The sequence below is a fragment of the Buteo buteo genome, chromosome 14 (genome assembly GCF_964188355.1).
Source record: "Buteo buteo chromosome 14, bButBut1.hap1.1, whole genome shotgun sequence".
Lineage (NCBI taxonomy): Eukaryota > Metazoa > Chordata > Aves > Accipitriformes > Accipitridae > Buteo > Buteo buteo.
The window spans coordinates 31,531,585-31,546,836 of NC_134184.1; the positions used below are offsets into that span (position 1 = coordinate 31,531,585).

Consider the following 15,252-nt stretch of genomic DNA (forward strand, 5'->3'; position numbering starts at 1 on the left):
GATTTAAATTTTGGCATAAGCTCTTACCAGAGCGACAGAAGAGTTGGTATAAAAGGCAGGAGCAGAGGGAGGGAGTGCAGGTATTCAGGAATGTGCCGGTGAAAACGTTGCTGCATCCACAGCTCTCCAGGATAATCTTGTTGCAGAACTGGAAAAGGTGGAGAAAACCTCATCCAGTTCTGAATAGCTGGTAGTGGGAGGTACAGGTTCACCCCACCCTCTTCTGAATCGGTCAGATCAGGAATTTCTCAAGTAATGGTCAGATTCTCTAAATTACAGATGTTGCTTTTTTGACTGTCGTCTTTTTTGGTTTTGTGGTTTTGTTTTGTTGGGGGTTTTTTCCCCTGTGAAAAGAGTGAAGTATGTTTAACAATAAAAAATATAAAGCTTTCTCAAACATTTTTGAGATACCAAGCTGTTAACTGGTCGGAAAGCTATTGTACTGTGTTGCACTACGCTGTCGCAAAAAGCAGAAGCAACTGCCCTGGAGAGTGAGTGCACGGCAGAAAGAGCTATTCTTCATGCTTCCCCAGGCTCTCTGAGCTAATACACACCAAGGAGAGTCTGGTTTAAAGGGGAGTACCCGTACGTGCGGCTTTATCTGCTTGTTCTGCTTTGAAGTCAGTGATTTCTTTTTTTTTTTTTTTCTTTTTTTTTTTTTTCTTTTCCATAATCTCAGAAAGCAGCTTCTCTTTATCAGGGTGAGGCTGCGGGGTGCTCGCTGCTGTAACGCAGAGGTGTTGTTGAACAAGTTGTCACTCAACCCAGTAACAGCTTTGCCAAGTACTGGGAGAGCAGTAGCCCGGGCACGTAGCCCGGCGGTGACATTAAGGATTTTAGTCTCAAAGTCTTTGGAGGGAGTGTAATGTGAAACAGGCTCTTTAGAGAGAGATGCATTAGAGATGCATATCTGGCTTTTGAACTTTGAATGTCAGTGACTTTGGATTTGTCAGTGCCATATGGAAAACATACAGAATTTCCACTCGTGCTGGGGGTTTCATGCATTTTTCTGAAGTCAGATATGAATCAGAAAGTTTAGGATTCCCAACTAAGATAACTGCCTATTTTCAGATATTATGCAGACATATCTACGCTATCTTTGTAGCATAAGCTCATACTATTTGAATTTTCCTTTCGTAAGTTGTGTGGATAAAGATTTAAAATGCTGTTAAATTTAAAATTCAATCAGCATTAGTTTCTAGCAGCAGTCTTTGAGTAACTCAGTCTTCCAGTAGTAGTAGGCAATGTACAGTTGATTTATAACAATTAAGCAAAAGCTTTGCAAAGGGAAGTGAACTCAATCAGATAACATATCGTACGCTCTGACAGCTCAATATGTGTTTTCTCTGAGATGCTTCCGTATACTGCCCTGAAGTAAAAATGCCTCAGTGCTGTATCTGTGTTGCAACTGACTGCCCTAAATCTAAAGTGCAAATTCATTTTAACTCGGTTCTTAGTCTTGACTCCATTGTTTTGGGGGAGGAAAAAACAACACTTACTACTTACTTTTACCTTTTAAATATTTGTTTATTTTACAGTGATATTAAATTAATTTTGAGGAAAATGTATGCAGTGTTCTAATAGCTGGGAAACATACATAGCAGGACGTTTTAAAGCACTTTTGTCTATATATTCCTGTTTGTAACAGTAATATACATATATTTCTCCTTTCACATGGCTTTGACTTTTCAAAGTGTCTCAATTAATTTTGCTAGCATGTACCCCCAAGTAATTTATTTTTATACTTTATAAAGTTTGCAAGAAAATAGCATTTGAAATTTTAAATGCCCATGTTAAAAATATTTCTAGGACACAAAAGATTGAGAGGAAGTTTCACTCTAAATTACTGTGTCTTGAATTTCTTTATGGGACGCCAAATAGTTTCCTAGAAGAAATATTTGGGTTCATCCACATGCTCATTTCTAGTTAGCAAAGGTCATGTTTTTCTAAGAAACTACTACTTTGAGATTGAATTACCTTATTTTGCTCAAAAGTCGTGTTGAGTTGAACTTCCCACGAAAGAGTTTTAATAAAGTGCTACTGTACCTAAAGCACTAACTTCAGTCATCAGAGGTTATTTTGTTATAATTACACAGGCATTTGAGACAGAGGTGAGAAGAAAAACCAGTTTGTCCGAGTTGTTTCCAGATGCCCTGAACTACCAGAAGATTTAATTGCTTTATGGGGGCCAGGCTCATGGAGAGAGCATGTATTTTATCAGATAAACCTGGGAGAAACAAAGTTCTCGTAGCCCGTTGATCGAAGCCTCCTATGAACGTAATGGTCCGTAAGAAGGAAGGTGCGGGGAGAAAGTCGGGAGGGAGGAGTAAGAGAGGGAGAAGAGGAAACTTCGGAGCAGGCGCTGTAGCTGGGGTGATAGGATCAATACGGTGCTGTTTAAACCAGGTAGTTTCACCCCCGTCCTCCATAACTTGGAAACCAATATCATTATTAAAAATGACCAATTGTTTTAACTTCAGGAAAAAACCACCTACTTTTTGTGTTTGACTCGACAGTCTTTGGACTTTGGTTGACCTAATCCAAAACCAAAAGTTCATTTCTAACATACGAGCTGTCAGAACAGACGTTTGACACAAATTCTTAAAATACTTCTTCTGTGTACTATTATGCTTAACACTTTTACAGTCTTATCATAAACTTTTCGGATGTGAAGGAAGCATAACATATACATATCAGAATATATTTCCGCAGCTGAAGAAATGTGCAGGCTTCTAATTCCAGTTTAGTCCCAGCAGTCTTTTAATACATTTTATATTGTAGAGTCACTATCAAATATTTTCATTTTTATGGTCTGAAGGCTGTGTTGAATGAAGTTCTCTGAAACTGGCCTTTCGGAGAATCTGATGTCCCGTGGTCTAGTGGACCGGTTCTTTTTTATCGAGTTTTGAATTGTATCCGATGTAAAGTAATAAACTATAGGGTCAAAACAGCAGTTTGAAACGGCGATGCACAGGGTGACGGGGTACATAGTCCTGACTGCAGTTACCACTGAACAATTAATCCAGGTCTGCGTTCTCATAAGGGAGTAAAGTATTAAGGTAATGTTATAAGGCACAAAGCAGAAGCAGAATATCACCAAATGGACAAAAATCATTTTGAGTACCTTTTTCTTGCTTAATTTATTCCGACTTAATGTAAGCGGTTTATTCAGAGTCCGTAAGACCATCGTAGAGCAGGTCACGTTCAAGATGAGCGGAATAAAAAACCCAACTATTTCAATGAATATAACAATCCGGGATAGGTAGGTTTTCCACGTGTCCTCCGAAAAGTTTTCAAAACACGTTCTCTGTTCAGTATTATTACGGCGGTTTGTAGACTGGAAAAAGCTTGCCGGCGTGCTGCCCGTTAACACGGTTATCCATACTGCAGCGCAGACAATTTTAGCGTTCCTTCTGGTTCGGAGAGTCTTGGATCGAAAGGGGTGTACTATGGCTAAAAAGCGATCTACGCTGATGCAAGTCAGGAACAAAATGCTCCCGTACATATTTGTGTAAAAGAGGGTGACAGAAATCTTGCAAAGAATGTCTCCAAATGGCCAGTTTCTCGCTACAAAGTAGTAAATCCTGAAGGGTAATGTAAACACAAAAAGCAGATCCGATATTGCTAAATTAAGCATGTAAGTCGTAGTCTCGTTTTGCACTTTTAGTGTACAAGTAAAAATGTAGATAGCAACACAGTTTGCTATGAGGCCGAGAACAAACACCATACTAAAGATACACCCATATAAAGTATATTTAAAGGAGTCCTCAGTAGAACAATTAGAACTTACCATTATAATGGTGTATTTAAAATTCCTGTGATTTGGAGGTTTCTCTGGTATTTTTATTGCAACTTTTTTTAAATTCCAGAATAGCTTGCAGATGTATTTGGTTAGCTGGTTGCACAGTACAGCTTCAGAGGAGAAACGCAGGCTCTGCGGCAGGGGAGCTCATCTCCAGCAGCAATCACCGGGACGTCGCTCTTCTCTTCCGAGCGCTATTTGTAATCACATAGCCGGTCTTTGAAAGTCAAAAACCCGTATCATTTGTGGCGGATGAGGTCATCCCAAAGCTTGCTTAGTTCCATTTCCCCCCCCCTCGATTCGATGAAGCCGTCGTAGAACTTTCTGCCTTATTCTGGGCTGCAGATCACGACAGCGAAGCCTCGTCCATCCGAATTTGCCGGGAACGTAGGCTTTAAAAAAGGATTTCCCCAAAGCGTCGGCGCTCGCGTTTCTCCCTCGGCTTTCCTTCTGTAAAAGGAGCTTTCGCGGGGTGGGAAGCAAGCGGCTTGCGAAGGCAGAACCGAAATTCCAGAGCGTGTTTGTTCCTGCAGAGCACAGCCCTGGCGTCCCTCTCGCCAGCCCGGCTCCTTCTGGAGAGGAGGGAAAAGATCTCGGGGCAATTAGCAGCGTGACATCACCGGAGGAAGAGGTCGGGCTGGGTTTGAAGAATGGTTTCAGTTCGGTTTGTTTGCCTTCCCCTCATCTGATAAGGCGTCTGCTGGGACTGTACCTTGCAGGCGTGCAAATGGTCACCAGCGCAGCGCTGCGGCTGCAGCCTCCGCTTAACTCTTTCCCTGCTCCCTGAAAAGTCCTGGGGGCCAAAAGCTTCCTCGCAAAATCTTTTTTTTTTCAGTTAGGAAGAGACTTTTCAGCGCCTGAATAATGCGCCTTGAAATTCCCGTTCTTCTTTGGAGATAGTAGTGATTGTGGGATCTTATATTTTCTCTTATATAGGATTATTTTACATTTTATTTGATGGAGGATGCATCTTTCGATAGATATCTTTGCTTGTGACAGATAATGCGTTAATTGCCAGAACTCACCTGAGCAGTCCTACCTCGATTCCCTCAATACACCAGTACAAACCTCAGGAGGGACAAAGTAATGTTGATAGGTAATTAAATCATTTCACCAAATACTTACTGAAAGAGAGAGGCATAAATAATATGAGCCTGTGGGTTGCTCGTGGATATTCCCAGGACTGAGATGTGTTGCAGTGCAAGGAGAAATTTTTAACTTGTTCCATATTAGAAAGCATATCCCAAGCTCTATTCCTAATCAGAAAGATGGTTCTTCTTACAAAAAAAAAATGCTTCATTTTTTTTTTAAATTCTGTGGTACAGAAAGCATTTTCTTCAATATGTAAGCACAGAATTAATATACCAAAATAAATACTGCACTATGCAATTGTTTCTGATAATTTAAAGGGGGCCAGTTATCACACATGCACAAAATACTCCCATTAGTCACTGATTAATGAAACGAAAACATGTTGTAACTAATTAAATTGTTAAGTAAATATTAAAAAAGCAGCTCTTACTGCCTTTAGGGGCAGATATGAGATAAATCTCAGTTTAGACAGACCCATTTATTTAACAACAGCTTGGATAGACTCACATCTGGCATCAAAACCAGTCTATTTCTAAGTCTTAGAATAACAAATCTCTTCATATCTGGCTGGGTGGCATGGTTCTTTTGAACGAGATTTTAATCAGTTGTACCTAAGCAAGGCTCTGGGCAAAACCTTTCTAGTCTGCTCTAAAGGAGAGTAAATAGTAGCACTTCACAGGGGTTTGGCGTAGTTTCTTAATGTAAGGTATGTCAGACAAAATTCACAAACATGCAAAAATGGGTCTTGCTTTATTTCAAGCTTCCTTGCTAAGTTTCTTCTGTGAAACTCTTTCACCTTGTTTTTGAGGTGAAATCAAGCAGTTTCACTTCTACAGGAAGAAACTACCGGAAACCTTTTCGACTATCTTTGAAATTCATACCTAACCATAAAGCGTAGCGCATTTTCTACTTCTAAGTCAGCGAGAAATGAAAATGTGAGCCTGGCAGAGTCTCCTGTGGGTCCAACTTAACTGGTATCTTAGCATAAAGTTGCCTTACCTGGCTTTCCTCACAAAAGCAGTAGTGACACGTGGTTAAATTTTGTTTCTGCTCCCGGCAGCCTTGCACAGTGAAAGGGGAGTTTTCCTGCCAGAGTTCCCGAGTTCTGCATCGGGCCGTGGGAGCTCTAAGCTCGGTTTTCCTGGTCCGGCTTTGTTTGCACGGAAAAACCGCGTGGGGCAGGCTCAGTTACTGGAATGAAAATCCCTGAAGTACAGAAATTTGACGTCACGTGTCAAGACCTCAAGCAAGAATTCACCTTTAGAGAGAGAAACTAATGGAAATGAGTGTATGTCTCTTATTCATGAGTCCTTGGATTTTCTGTTTGGGCGAAGGTGTGGGTGCGCAGAGACAGGGTGGGGATGTCTCGGGAGCACTTTTCATTTTTTCCACCATAAATGTGCTTTAGAGCAATCGCGAGGGTGCATCCTCAGCCTTCAGTCGTCCGTCAGAGCCCCTGCGTGCTGTGGCCAGTGGTGTTGCTCCTGTTACGAACGTGGGTGCTGCTCAGAGCTGTATTTTAGGGGCTCGGATATGTGCTTCTGGTGTCTTTAGGATTTTCTCTCGCCCCTGCAACTTTCTGGTGCAGAACAGTACGTGCACTTTACCCTAATTGAAGAACTAGCTGATATTGATATACTTCCAGAAACAGCATTCTGCTGCAGGGTTTCTCCACCTGCAGAAGAAAATTTGGAAACCCCGAGTTTAACAGGTTTTTGCTTCATATTGTGTTTCAGTGAGGAGGTATATGATTGAGCGGGTGGTCTGAGTCATTTTAGCGTAAGAGCGTGAAGGGCAAAAGTGACTCGCACAGCCATTTTCTTAATTTAGAGGTGGCCGATTGCTATCAAGCAGCGAGCTTCTCCGAGCTGACGAACCTGCGTTAGCGCGCCATGGGAATCGAGAGCAGCCTCCCTTCAGGCTGGGCTCCGGCGCGAGCGGCCGGGAGACTTCGTCGCACGCTTTCCTTTCGTTAGGTCGCGTTTTTAAGACATTTGGCTCTGCGCCATGGGATTTGGGAGAGCCTTCAGTGAGCCCCAATGCTTCAAAACAAAAAAAAAACAAAACAAAAACAAAAAAAAAATTTAAAAGCTGTATTGGTTATGATGGAGGAAGAATTGATGTGGTAATGCCCTTGCTTGTGCTCCTTCACCGTGGGCAGATTTTCCTTTGGGATGAGGAGGAGGAAGCAGCTGCGGCGAGGGCCCTGTACGCTTGAGGGGTTTTAGTTTGTTTTTTTTTTTTTCTCTAAAGGAAATGCTGCTGCAGGGAGATGCGTACGTAAGTCTGTCTGCCTTTCTGCATCAGAGACGGGAATGGGTTAGGACTTGTCGTTTGCTGGATGAGCAAAGATTGCGTTTCCATCAACAGGTTTCCTCTGGCTCTTGAAGAGGGATCGGAGGCAGAGCAAGCATGGGCTCCTTAAAGCTGAGACCTGAGATGCTTGGGATCGTCTCTTGCTTCAGCAACAAACAGATTTTTGTACGCTCCTTCGGACGGTTACCACTTATCTCTGCTTACATGGGTTGAGATACCTGAGTTTAGGTATCTAGGACTCTTTACGCCCTTGAGCGATCTTGGATTTGTGAGGCAAACTGATTCCAGCGTTGAACAGGGGGGTGAGAAGGAAAAGTCCTTGTAACCCCGGCAGTGTGCTAGTGCAGAGCTGTTGGCTCTCGTTTAGGACACAGGGGCAGAATCCCTGAAATTCAGAAGTCCAAATAGAGTGGTAAAGAAATATTTCACTGAAATAAAACAAGTACTGGAAGGCTTTCCAAGCCTTTGGAGTTGTTTCGGCCAGTGTTGCGTGTTCTTCTGGTGTTACCCTGGTCTTCAGTGCTGGAATCAGACAGAAGTCGTAGTTAAAGGTGAAATGACTTTTGAACTCGTCCTGTGTACTGCATTTAGTCTGGCGCTGATGCCGCTACTGAAAGCTCTTTAGAGGAAAAAAAACCAACTTTGCCATGAATAACACTGTAATAAATTCTTACAGTGCTTCCAAACCCAGAGTATGCACTGTTACACCGAGGCTGTCAGATGCACAAAGCGCTGTGTGTAACTCCGTTATTCTATAACTAACCTTACTGCTTTTAGAGGCACACCTGTATCACGGTACAGGCATTTGTTCTCATTTCGGTTAAGCGAGCTTATGCAAAAGAAGTTGTGCTATCTGTTGCAGTGAAGACAAACCCTGGCAGGACAGTATTTTCTTTGCCCTAAGTATTACTATTTATCCCACCATTTTCATGGGTTTTAGCATTTTTAGCCTATCTACTGGAGTTTCTCTTTGGGCATCTGTATGTACAGGAAGGAATTTATTATGGTTGAGACATAGGGCTGGGAGCCAGGAAGACTTTTTCTGGCTCTGCCACACATTTTCTGTTCCAATCCTGGCAGAGTTTTCTATGACTTTGTGCTTGAACTTCCCTCCATGTAAGAGCTCATTCGCTTCCTCACTGGGATGCAAGGCCGCCTTAATTGTTAAATATAGTTTGAAGTCCTTGGATGGAGAACATTTTATTAAGTATGATATTCAGATAATTGCAGTGGCTAGTGAATGCGATAAAAATGTAGGAAGATTAAAACTTTGTGTTTTTAGGTTAGATTCCTGCCAAGCAAAAGGATCTATTAAGAGACTTAATTCCAGAAGTCTATGGGGAAGTAGGTACAGAGAAAGCAGGGCCGGGAACTCTGACCTTCTCGGTTACCTTTCAGGATTTGCCTGCTCAGACACTCCTAAGTGACTCTAAGGCTGCTTCTGGTAAGGGGCTTACTGCCACCGTAAAACACAATGATGGTGTCCGCCTACGGAGACAGTGCGAAGGAGTTAGCACACTGAAAATTCTCTTTTTTTCCGCCTTAAAAATTTTCCTGTGCAGTAGGCAAGTCTTTAAATGAACATTATCAGATTTATGGTGAACGGACAATTTTCACCTAGTCAGACTAATCCTGCATGACTGTTGCATAGCCAGTTAGACTCCTCTGTATCAGGAAACTTGTTAGCGTAAATGCAGACGAAACTACACCTACAAATTACAAGTAAAAGTTAAAAGAAAACTGTAAATATTTTCCACTGAAAGTCTGACTGATCTTCTAGAACCAGTTTTCCCAATTAGTTTTTGTTTTACTAGCTATGTTCTAATACACAGCTGCCAAAAATCTTTCAAATATTTAAAAAAAAAAAAGGCAAGAGAAGCTAAAGTGTTTGGGCTGTGAGTCTGTTAGGTTGTCTAAGTTAAAATAATTTCTCTCTGTGTGTTATTGCTTAAAAAGGGAAAAGGAAGCTCAGAATAAAATAAGAGTTCTTAATTCCTGTGCATTTGAAATGCTTCTCTTTTCAATTGTTTCAATTTCCGTTGTAGGAAACACAACTGCTCCTCTCCTCCTTGCAGAAAGAGGAAACAATTTTTTCCTTTTATATAAATTCAGGCTGCTAGAGTCCTGTTTTTTTTTTCCTCTACTCTTGAATTCATGGAGAAGAGGGCTTTTTAAACCCAAATATATGTATAGCAAAGGTATTTTATTGTTGCAGTCTCTCTAAATAACGTGAGAACAACAGATTGCTTTGGTTCTTTGTTCTTAAAAATGTGCGGTGAGTATGACAACCATACTTTAAGAAGTGCCAGTTTTAGTCAAATTCTAGTTCTGAAATACTTCTTTGCAGTGTTTGTTGTGTGACCCTGTGTGGGTAAGCAGTTTCTTTGAACCACTTCAATTAGTTATCTGAAGTTCCTTCCTTGCTGTTTCCTATACTGTCCTTTATATACCTAGTGTTATCAAGAGAAGTGGACTACAGAGAACATGTTTTTACTTAAGGAATGCTACGTAAAAGCTGATACAGGCAGAAAGGAAAACCGACATGTGTTGATTAATAATTTTTAAGCAGCTAAGAGGCAAATAAGCATATTCTTTTGCTTTCCTGGCTGGAACCCTCTCCTTTGAAGTGAAATTTTGCCTCTAAAGTGCTGCTGTTGGGACTGCGTTCAGTCGTTGCAGTATCCCTTGGCGTAAGATAATCCTTCAGAATACTTAAAAGTCTGCTTGAGGCCTTCTAAAGACGACATTCTTGTTTCATTTTGATTTTGCATAAAAGTTTTTTGGGGCAGGGTTTTGCGGAAAGTTTCCCATGCACAGTGATGGAGAGAAGTGCAGAATTATGTTCTGGAGTTTGTTGTACAAGTTCTGAAGATAGTTTTAGAATATTTCATTTCAAAAAACATATGTCCCCTCTGCTTACATTTTAGAGCTTGTTCTTGGCATTATTTGGTTTGTTGACCACAGTAGTTGAGACAGAGATTGAATATATGGGATTAATTTTTTTAAAGCACAATACTGCAAGTTTGAAAGTCATTTTTGTGATAGCACTAAGAGAAATGTGCAGTGTCTGACAGTAAAAGGAGCTTTGCTATCTCAAAGGTCCAGTTAATGCTAATGAACACGTTAGGTTTACCTAGAATTATATAAATGGTGTCATGGAATATGCAGATTGGTTGTTTGCATTGTAAATACACATGAGCAGTTACAGCAGTGTTTTAGGCCACTAACAGATGGGTCTAAAATACTTCCATGAAGGTTCTTGAGTTGCACTTTTTGTGTAACTCACGGCAAGTACCAGCGGCAGTTTTTTCTTATGTTCTCAAATGTTTTGATGTGCAAAGGAAATTTTTCTGAGAAAGCAATTGTAAAGATACTCAGAGCAATGGAAATTATGAAATTTCTCTCCACCTTATATGCAGGAAATAAGTTAAATGGCTTTATCTAACACTATGGCAAATTCTGGCTCTACTCAAGCTTATACTTTCTAAATCATAGGATTAGAAATTCAATGTTTAATTGTAGTTGGCAGAAATTTGCCCAATGTTCCGTGACTAAAAATTCAAAACACTTTGCAAGTGCAAAACATGACTGTTTTATGAAAAAAAAAATAAATATCAGCTGCTACAGTAAGCAAGTACTAGAAATGATAGGAAGGAAATGGAAGAAGCTTCATGAATTATTTTCAAAGCTATTCCAAACACACAGGATGAAATGGGTCAGGAGGACAGAACTTGCAGAAAGACATTTCTAATTTGTTTAATTCTAAGGCAATTACTTTTATTTTTCAGATCTTTAGTTTAAGTTTTTGCCCAATTGTATTCTCTGGCCAGGATTGAGGTAGACTGGTTCCATGTCAGAATTACTGGCATTTATCCCTGTAGTTCTTGAGGATGTATTTCACATTCATGCCAAATTACTTGCAACCACCACATCAAGTGCTTGCAGCCCCTTGCAGTTTTGGCTGAATGGAGGCCTCTGAGTTTGTACGAGAGGATTTTAACCTCTATGTGTCAGAGACAGCACAAAGCCCGCAGTCACATTCCTATTCTCTTTTTTATAAAGGATAACATAATTAAGTTATTGAAAGAATTTACCATAGTCATTCAATAAGATTTATTTTATAGTTAAAAAAAAAAAACGGCTATGGTATTAATTTGCATTCCTTCACAAAACTGGAATGTAAGAAGTTCAGGAAAAATAAAGTTTCATAAGAGTTGTTCAAGCTGGTAAGCTAATTAGTATAGATAAATACTGACATGAAAATGCTTGTCAGGGGAGAACTACTGCCAAAAAGCAGAACTTGGACTTGATTAATGAGAAGAACTATTACTTTCTAAATGTGTAAGTCAGCAAATAGCCCCTTTAAATTCTGCATCATAAGATTACTTAAATGATTATTTAGCATATCATTAGCACTGGGAAACAGCAATTACAACTACTTCAGCTGACTTCCCCCCCCCCCCCGCTCTTTACTTCCAGACCATATCCTGAAGTTTTATGAAATAAATTCAGTACTTTATGAACTTTTTTTTTTTATTACATTGTTGACCACATTTAGCAGTTTTATTTTCACTGTGGCTATCAGCTAATACCTAGAAGGTAAGAAAGGAGACATCAAAGCTTTGGAGGAGGGATGTAGGACATGCTTCTGTCCTGCACCCCCTTACTCGCGTTTCTGGGCTTTTTCAAACTTTCTCAGCTGCCGTCTTGTGGTAGTTTAGTGGTTCAGTGGTATAGGTGGAAAAAGTGAACTTTTGGCTACGCACATCCTTCAGATGTGAGGTAGAAGCAGTGGTATTGAAATTCCTCGGCTCTAAGTTTCCGTAGTTATCAGTTACATCGTCTCTGAAAGAACAAAAGAAAACGTTGGTTGACATGGGGGCATGAGATAAGAGTGAGCAGATTAGGTACCCGTTATTTCGGAAAGGCCACGGAGGTCCTACTTCTGCTTAAAAATGCTACCTTAACTCTCTCCGTACTTCTTGAATTCATTGGGTTCTGATATGGTTTCTATGATTGACTTAAACAGTTTAAATGCAGGTTGTTGCTCGAAGTAACCCTACTGCCGTCCCTTCAGGACTCCCCTCTGCTTCTTCCCTTGTGCTGTCTGTATATACGCACTCAGCTGAATGAGGAAAACTAGTTGGTTTAAAAATAATCCTAACAAATACATCATTTCCACAGTCGTAGCTGTGCTAATGCTAAAGCAAGGGACGAAGCAGAAAGCGCAGGTGAGTAACTTCGAGGAGCACCAGCGCACTTAAACTGATTTAAGCCAGTTGTGAAACTGTGCTGTAAGTTCTGTGGCAGAATGTTCACCTTTGAGGCTTTCAAATTTTATTGTTTTGACTCTTGGCCAGCCTTTAACTTAGTGTTGGCTATATGAGGTTTAAAAGCCTCTGCTAAGCTCAAGAGCGAGATCTGTGGTTCTGGTCTACTACCCTGTAATTTATTGTCATATAAATGGTTTGAAACAGTGATATTTATAACAAAAGAGCCACGTATGCCTGATTAGTTTTTCCACAAAGGAAGATAAAAATGAGCAGCAGTGCAGACTCACCGTGCATAGTCATGCTTTCCTATTTGAGATGAATCGGGGTGATAAAGGGCGACAGCTTTGTACGGCAAATATTCGATCCGGATTCCCTTGAAGATGCTGTAAGTTTTCTTACTGACCTCAGGGTGGTGGATGCTTTGAGCCAACTGTCTTTAGTATTGGTATTGGTTTCCATTTTCCCTGTCATGTTACAGTCTAAAGACTCATGTTAAACAATCTAGAGAATTAGAAAACCACAGACAAATATGGTACAGGTACCTCATGTCACCTGCAGTTAGACAGAATAGAGAGTCAGGTAGCAGAGAGATGAATTCAGATTCTTTGAGATTGTCATTTGTGGATCTCACTTCAGAAATGCCTGAATTTGCAGCCTCTTATTTCATTGGAAGTGAATGGTAAAACCTGTCTTGTTTTTGCTATAGCATAAGCATATGCTTCACAATAGCTATAGAAAATGCCCACTGAATGACAAATGAGGAACTTGTTAGATAGTTAAGTTAAAAAAACCAAAACAAACCAAAATAGAGAAGTCTACATAAGAGAACTCCTACTGATGGTTTGTTGCATCTGAGTTGTGGTGCCTTGTACGAGCTTTTCTTAAACAGGGCTGTTTCTATGTAAGGCTCCTGTCTGCTGTTTTGCTGTACTTGTGAGCGCACGTTGGGCTGTAGTACTTTACGTATTTGCTTTGGTTTCTATGTGAGTTTTACATCAGTATATCTGTGGTGAAGTCAGTGGAGCTGCCCATAACAGATACCACACTAAGCAAAAGCAGAAATGGACATTTTCTCTACAGTGAAAGTGAAGCCAGCAGGGTAAAATTGCATCCCAAACAAAGTAACTCCTTTTAATTTGACAGCTATTTCCATGTGTTCTTTGTCTGTCTTCCCCTGAGATAGCAAAACACTGGAATGTATGGATGTACAGAACAACTGAAATGTATATTCCTAAGTCAGTGTGAAAGTGGGCTGTTTCCTTACCAGAAGCAATGTGTTGAAATGTCAAGGTCAACTCAATTTGTGGTTTTTTTTAAGTCTTTTTATTCTCTAAATTTTCAGAGGCAGGCAGGTTTTCCTTATTAAAATACAACAGAATTCTATAGTAGCTATGACTTGTTAATTTCATAGGGATTTTACTTCTTTTAGGATAATCCTTTCAGAGCTCACCTCTATAGCAGAGTTGATAAAATGGATTTTTTTTTATTATTATTTTTTTCTAAAGTGAACACTTTGTTTCTATGCCCCAGCCTTTCTTAAAAATTATTTTCAGTTTCTGGTGGGTGGAGGAAGTTGTTTGGAGATCTGTATAACTGGGAATGGAAACTGTTTATGTAATCCGTCTGACCGCGCTGTCCATCTGCACTGTTCTTCTTGCACAGACCTGTCAATCAAAATGCGCTTTTTAGTTGCTTTTGCCATAGCTGTGCTAGCTGTGCTCAAGGCCGTAGGTATGGCCGAAGTCTCCGTGCCTGCGAGAGGTAGGATTTACTCCACGTCTATGCAGCTCGCCCGTGCTAAGCTTTGGCATTGCACCGTGTGCCGAGGGCAGGAAACGATCAAAGTAGAAACTATGTGAAAGGTGGGTTTAGCAGAAATGGCTAAGCTGCAGTTCAGGTTTGTTTTTCTAGTGCAAATAATAGGAGAAGCTGTAAAATTCAACAGACTCCAGATTGCATCATTCTTTACGTGATGTGCGACCTTTACGCCCTCTGGAGTTTGAGAGCTAAAGGGAAACATTTTGGGGGGCTTCCATAAGCCTGGCAGTTTAAAATTCCTTAGAGGGAGAGGAAAGCTTCCAAGTCATCCCAACCTTCCCGCGTTTGCTTGAGCCACAGAAAGTAAACAGTACCAAGTTCGAAACGGTCGTATGCAACTTCAGTAAAACAGGGTTCAAATATTTCAGTTAAATCATGCACGATGGTAGTTCGCAGTATGATCAAGTTTCAAAATTAGTATGATGCCTTTTAAAGCACCGATCAGTGAGCTGCTGTTTCGCCATTCCTCAAAGAGGTACCACAACCTGATCGTAGTACTAGCGGAAAGAGTTTGAAATGCTTTTTGTTGGAAAACATATTGGCAAAATGTAAGATTTCTGTGGGAGTATGTTTCAGTGAAATTTCTTCCAAAAAGGCCAAGGGAATTTAAAAAAAAAAAAAAAAAGAAATTTTGTAGAAGCTAATTTAGTTTTCCTTAAATTTCAGGAAGTAAAACTAGGAGCAAAAGACTTCAGTTTTCTCAAAATAGGACGTAAAACATAGGGCTTTCATCAGAAACATTGAAACTTTGGTTTTGCTCTGTTTACAAGTGACTTAAGAGTTTCTCACAACAAAAATTCAGAGAGCTTGAATAGAAAAGCACTTTGTTACTGAAGGATTTCACGGTTTTTGTGTGGAAACGGCAGGATATTTGTAATCTAATGAGATCAAAGGAAACATAAGTTTTGATCACTTGGTAATTTAATGTACCTTGTCAGCTAAGTCAGTTTT

At 40.3% G+C, this 15,252-nt stretch overlaps 2 protein-coding genes across 3 annotated transcripts in view; one reads left to right on the plus strand and one right to left on the minus strand.

Moving 5' to 3' along the window:
* RB1 (RB transcriptional corepressor 1) overlaps positions 1-15,252 on the plus strand; it is a 78,555-nt gene that overhangs the window by 43,004 nt on the left and 20,299 nt on the right. The window lies entirely within an intron of this gene.
* LPAR6 (lysophosphatidic acid receptor 6) lies at positions 1,516-4,370 on the minus strand. Its single transcript, XM_075046216.1, has one exon. It carries the CDS (start codon positions 3,791-3,793, stop codon positions 2,771-2,773), a length of 1,023 nt encoding a protein of 340 aa, XP_074902317.1. The 5' UTR covers positions 3,794-4,370; the 3' UTR covers positions 1,516-2,770.

Coding starts and splice junctions, on each gene's coding strand:
- LPAR6 (XM_075046216.1), bottom strand. CDS start 3,793: ATGGTAAGTTCTAATTGTTCTACTGAGGACTCCTTTAAATATACTTTA.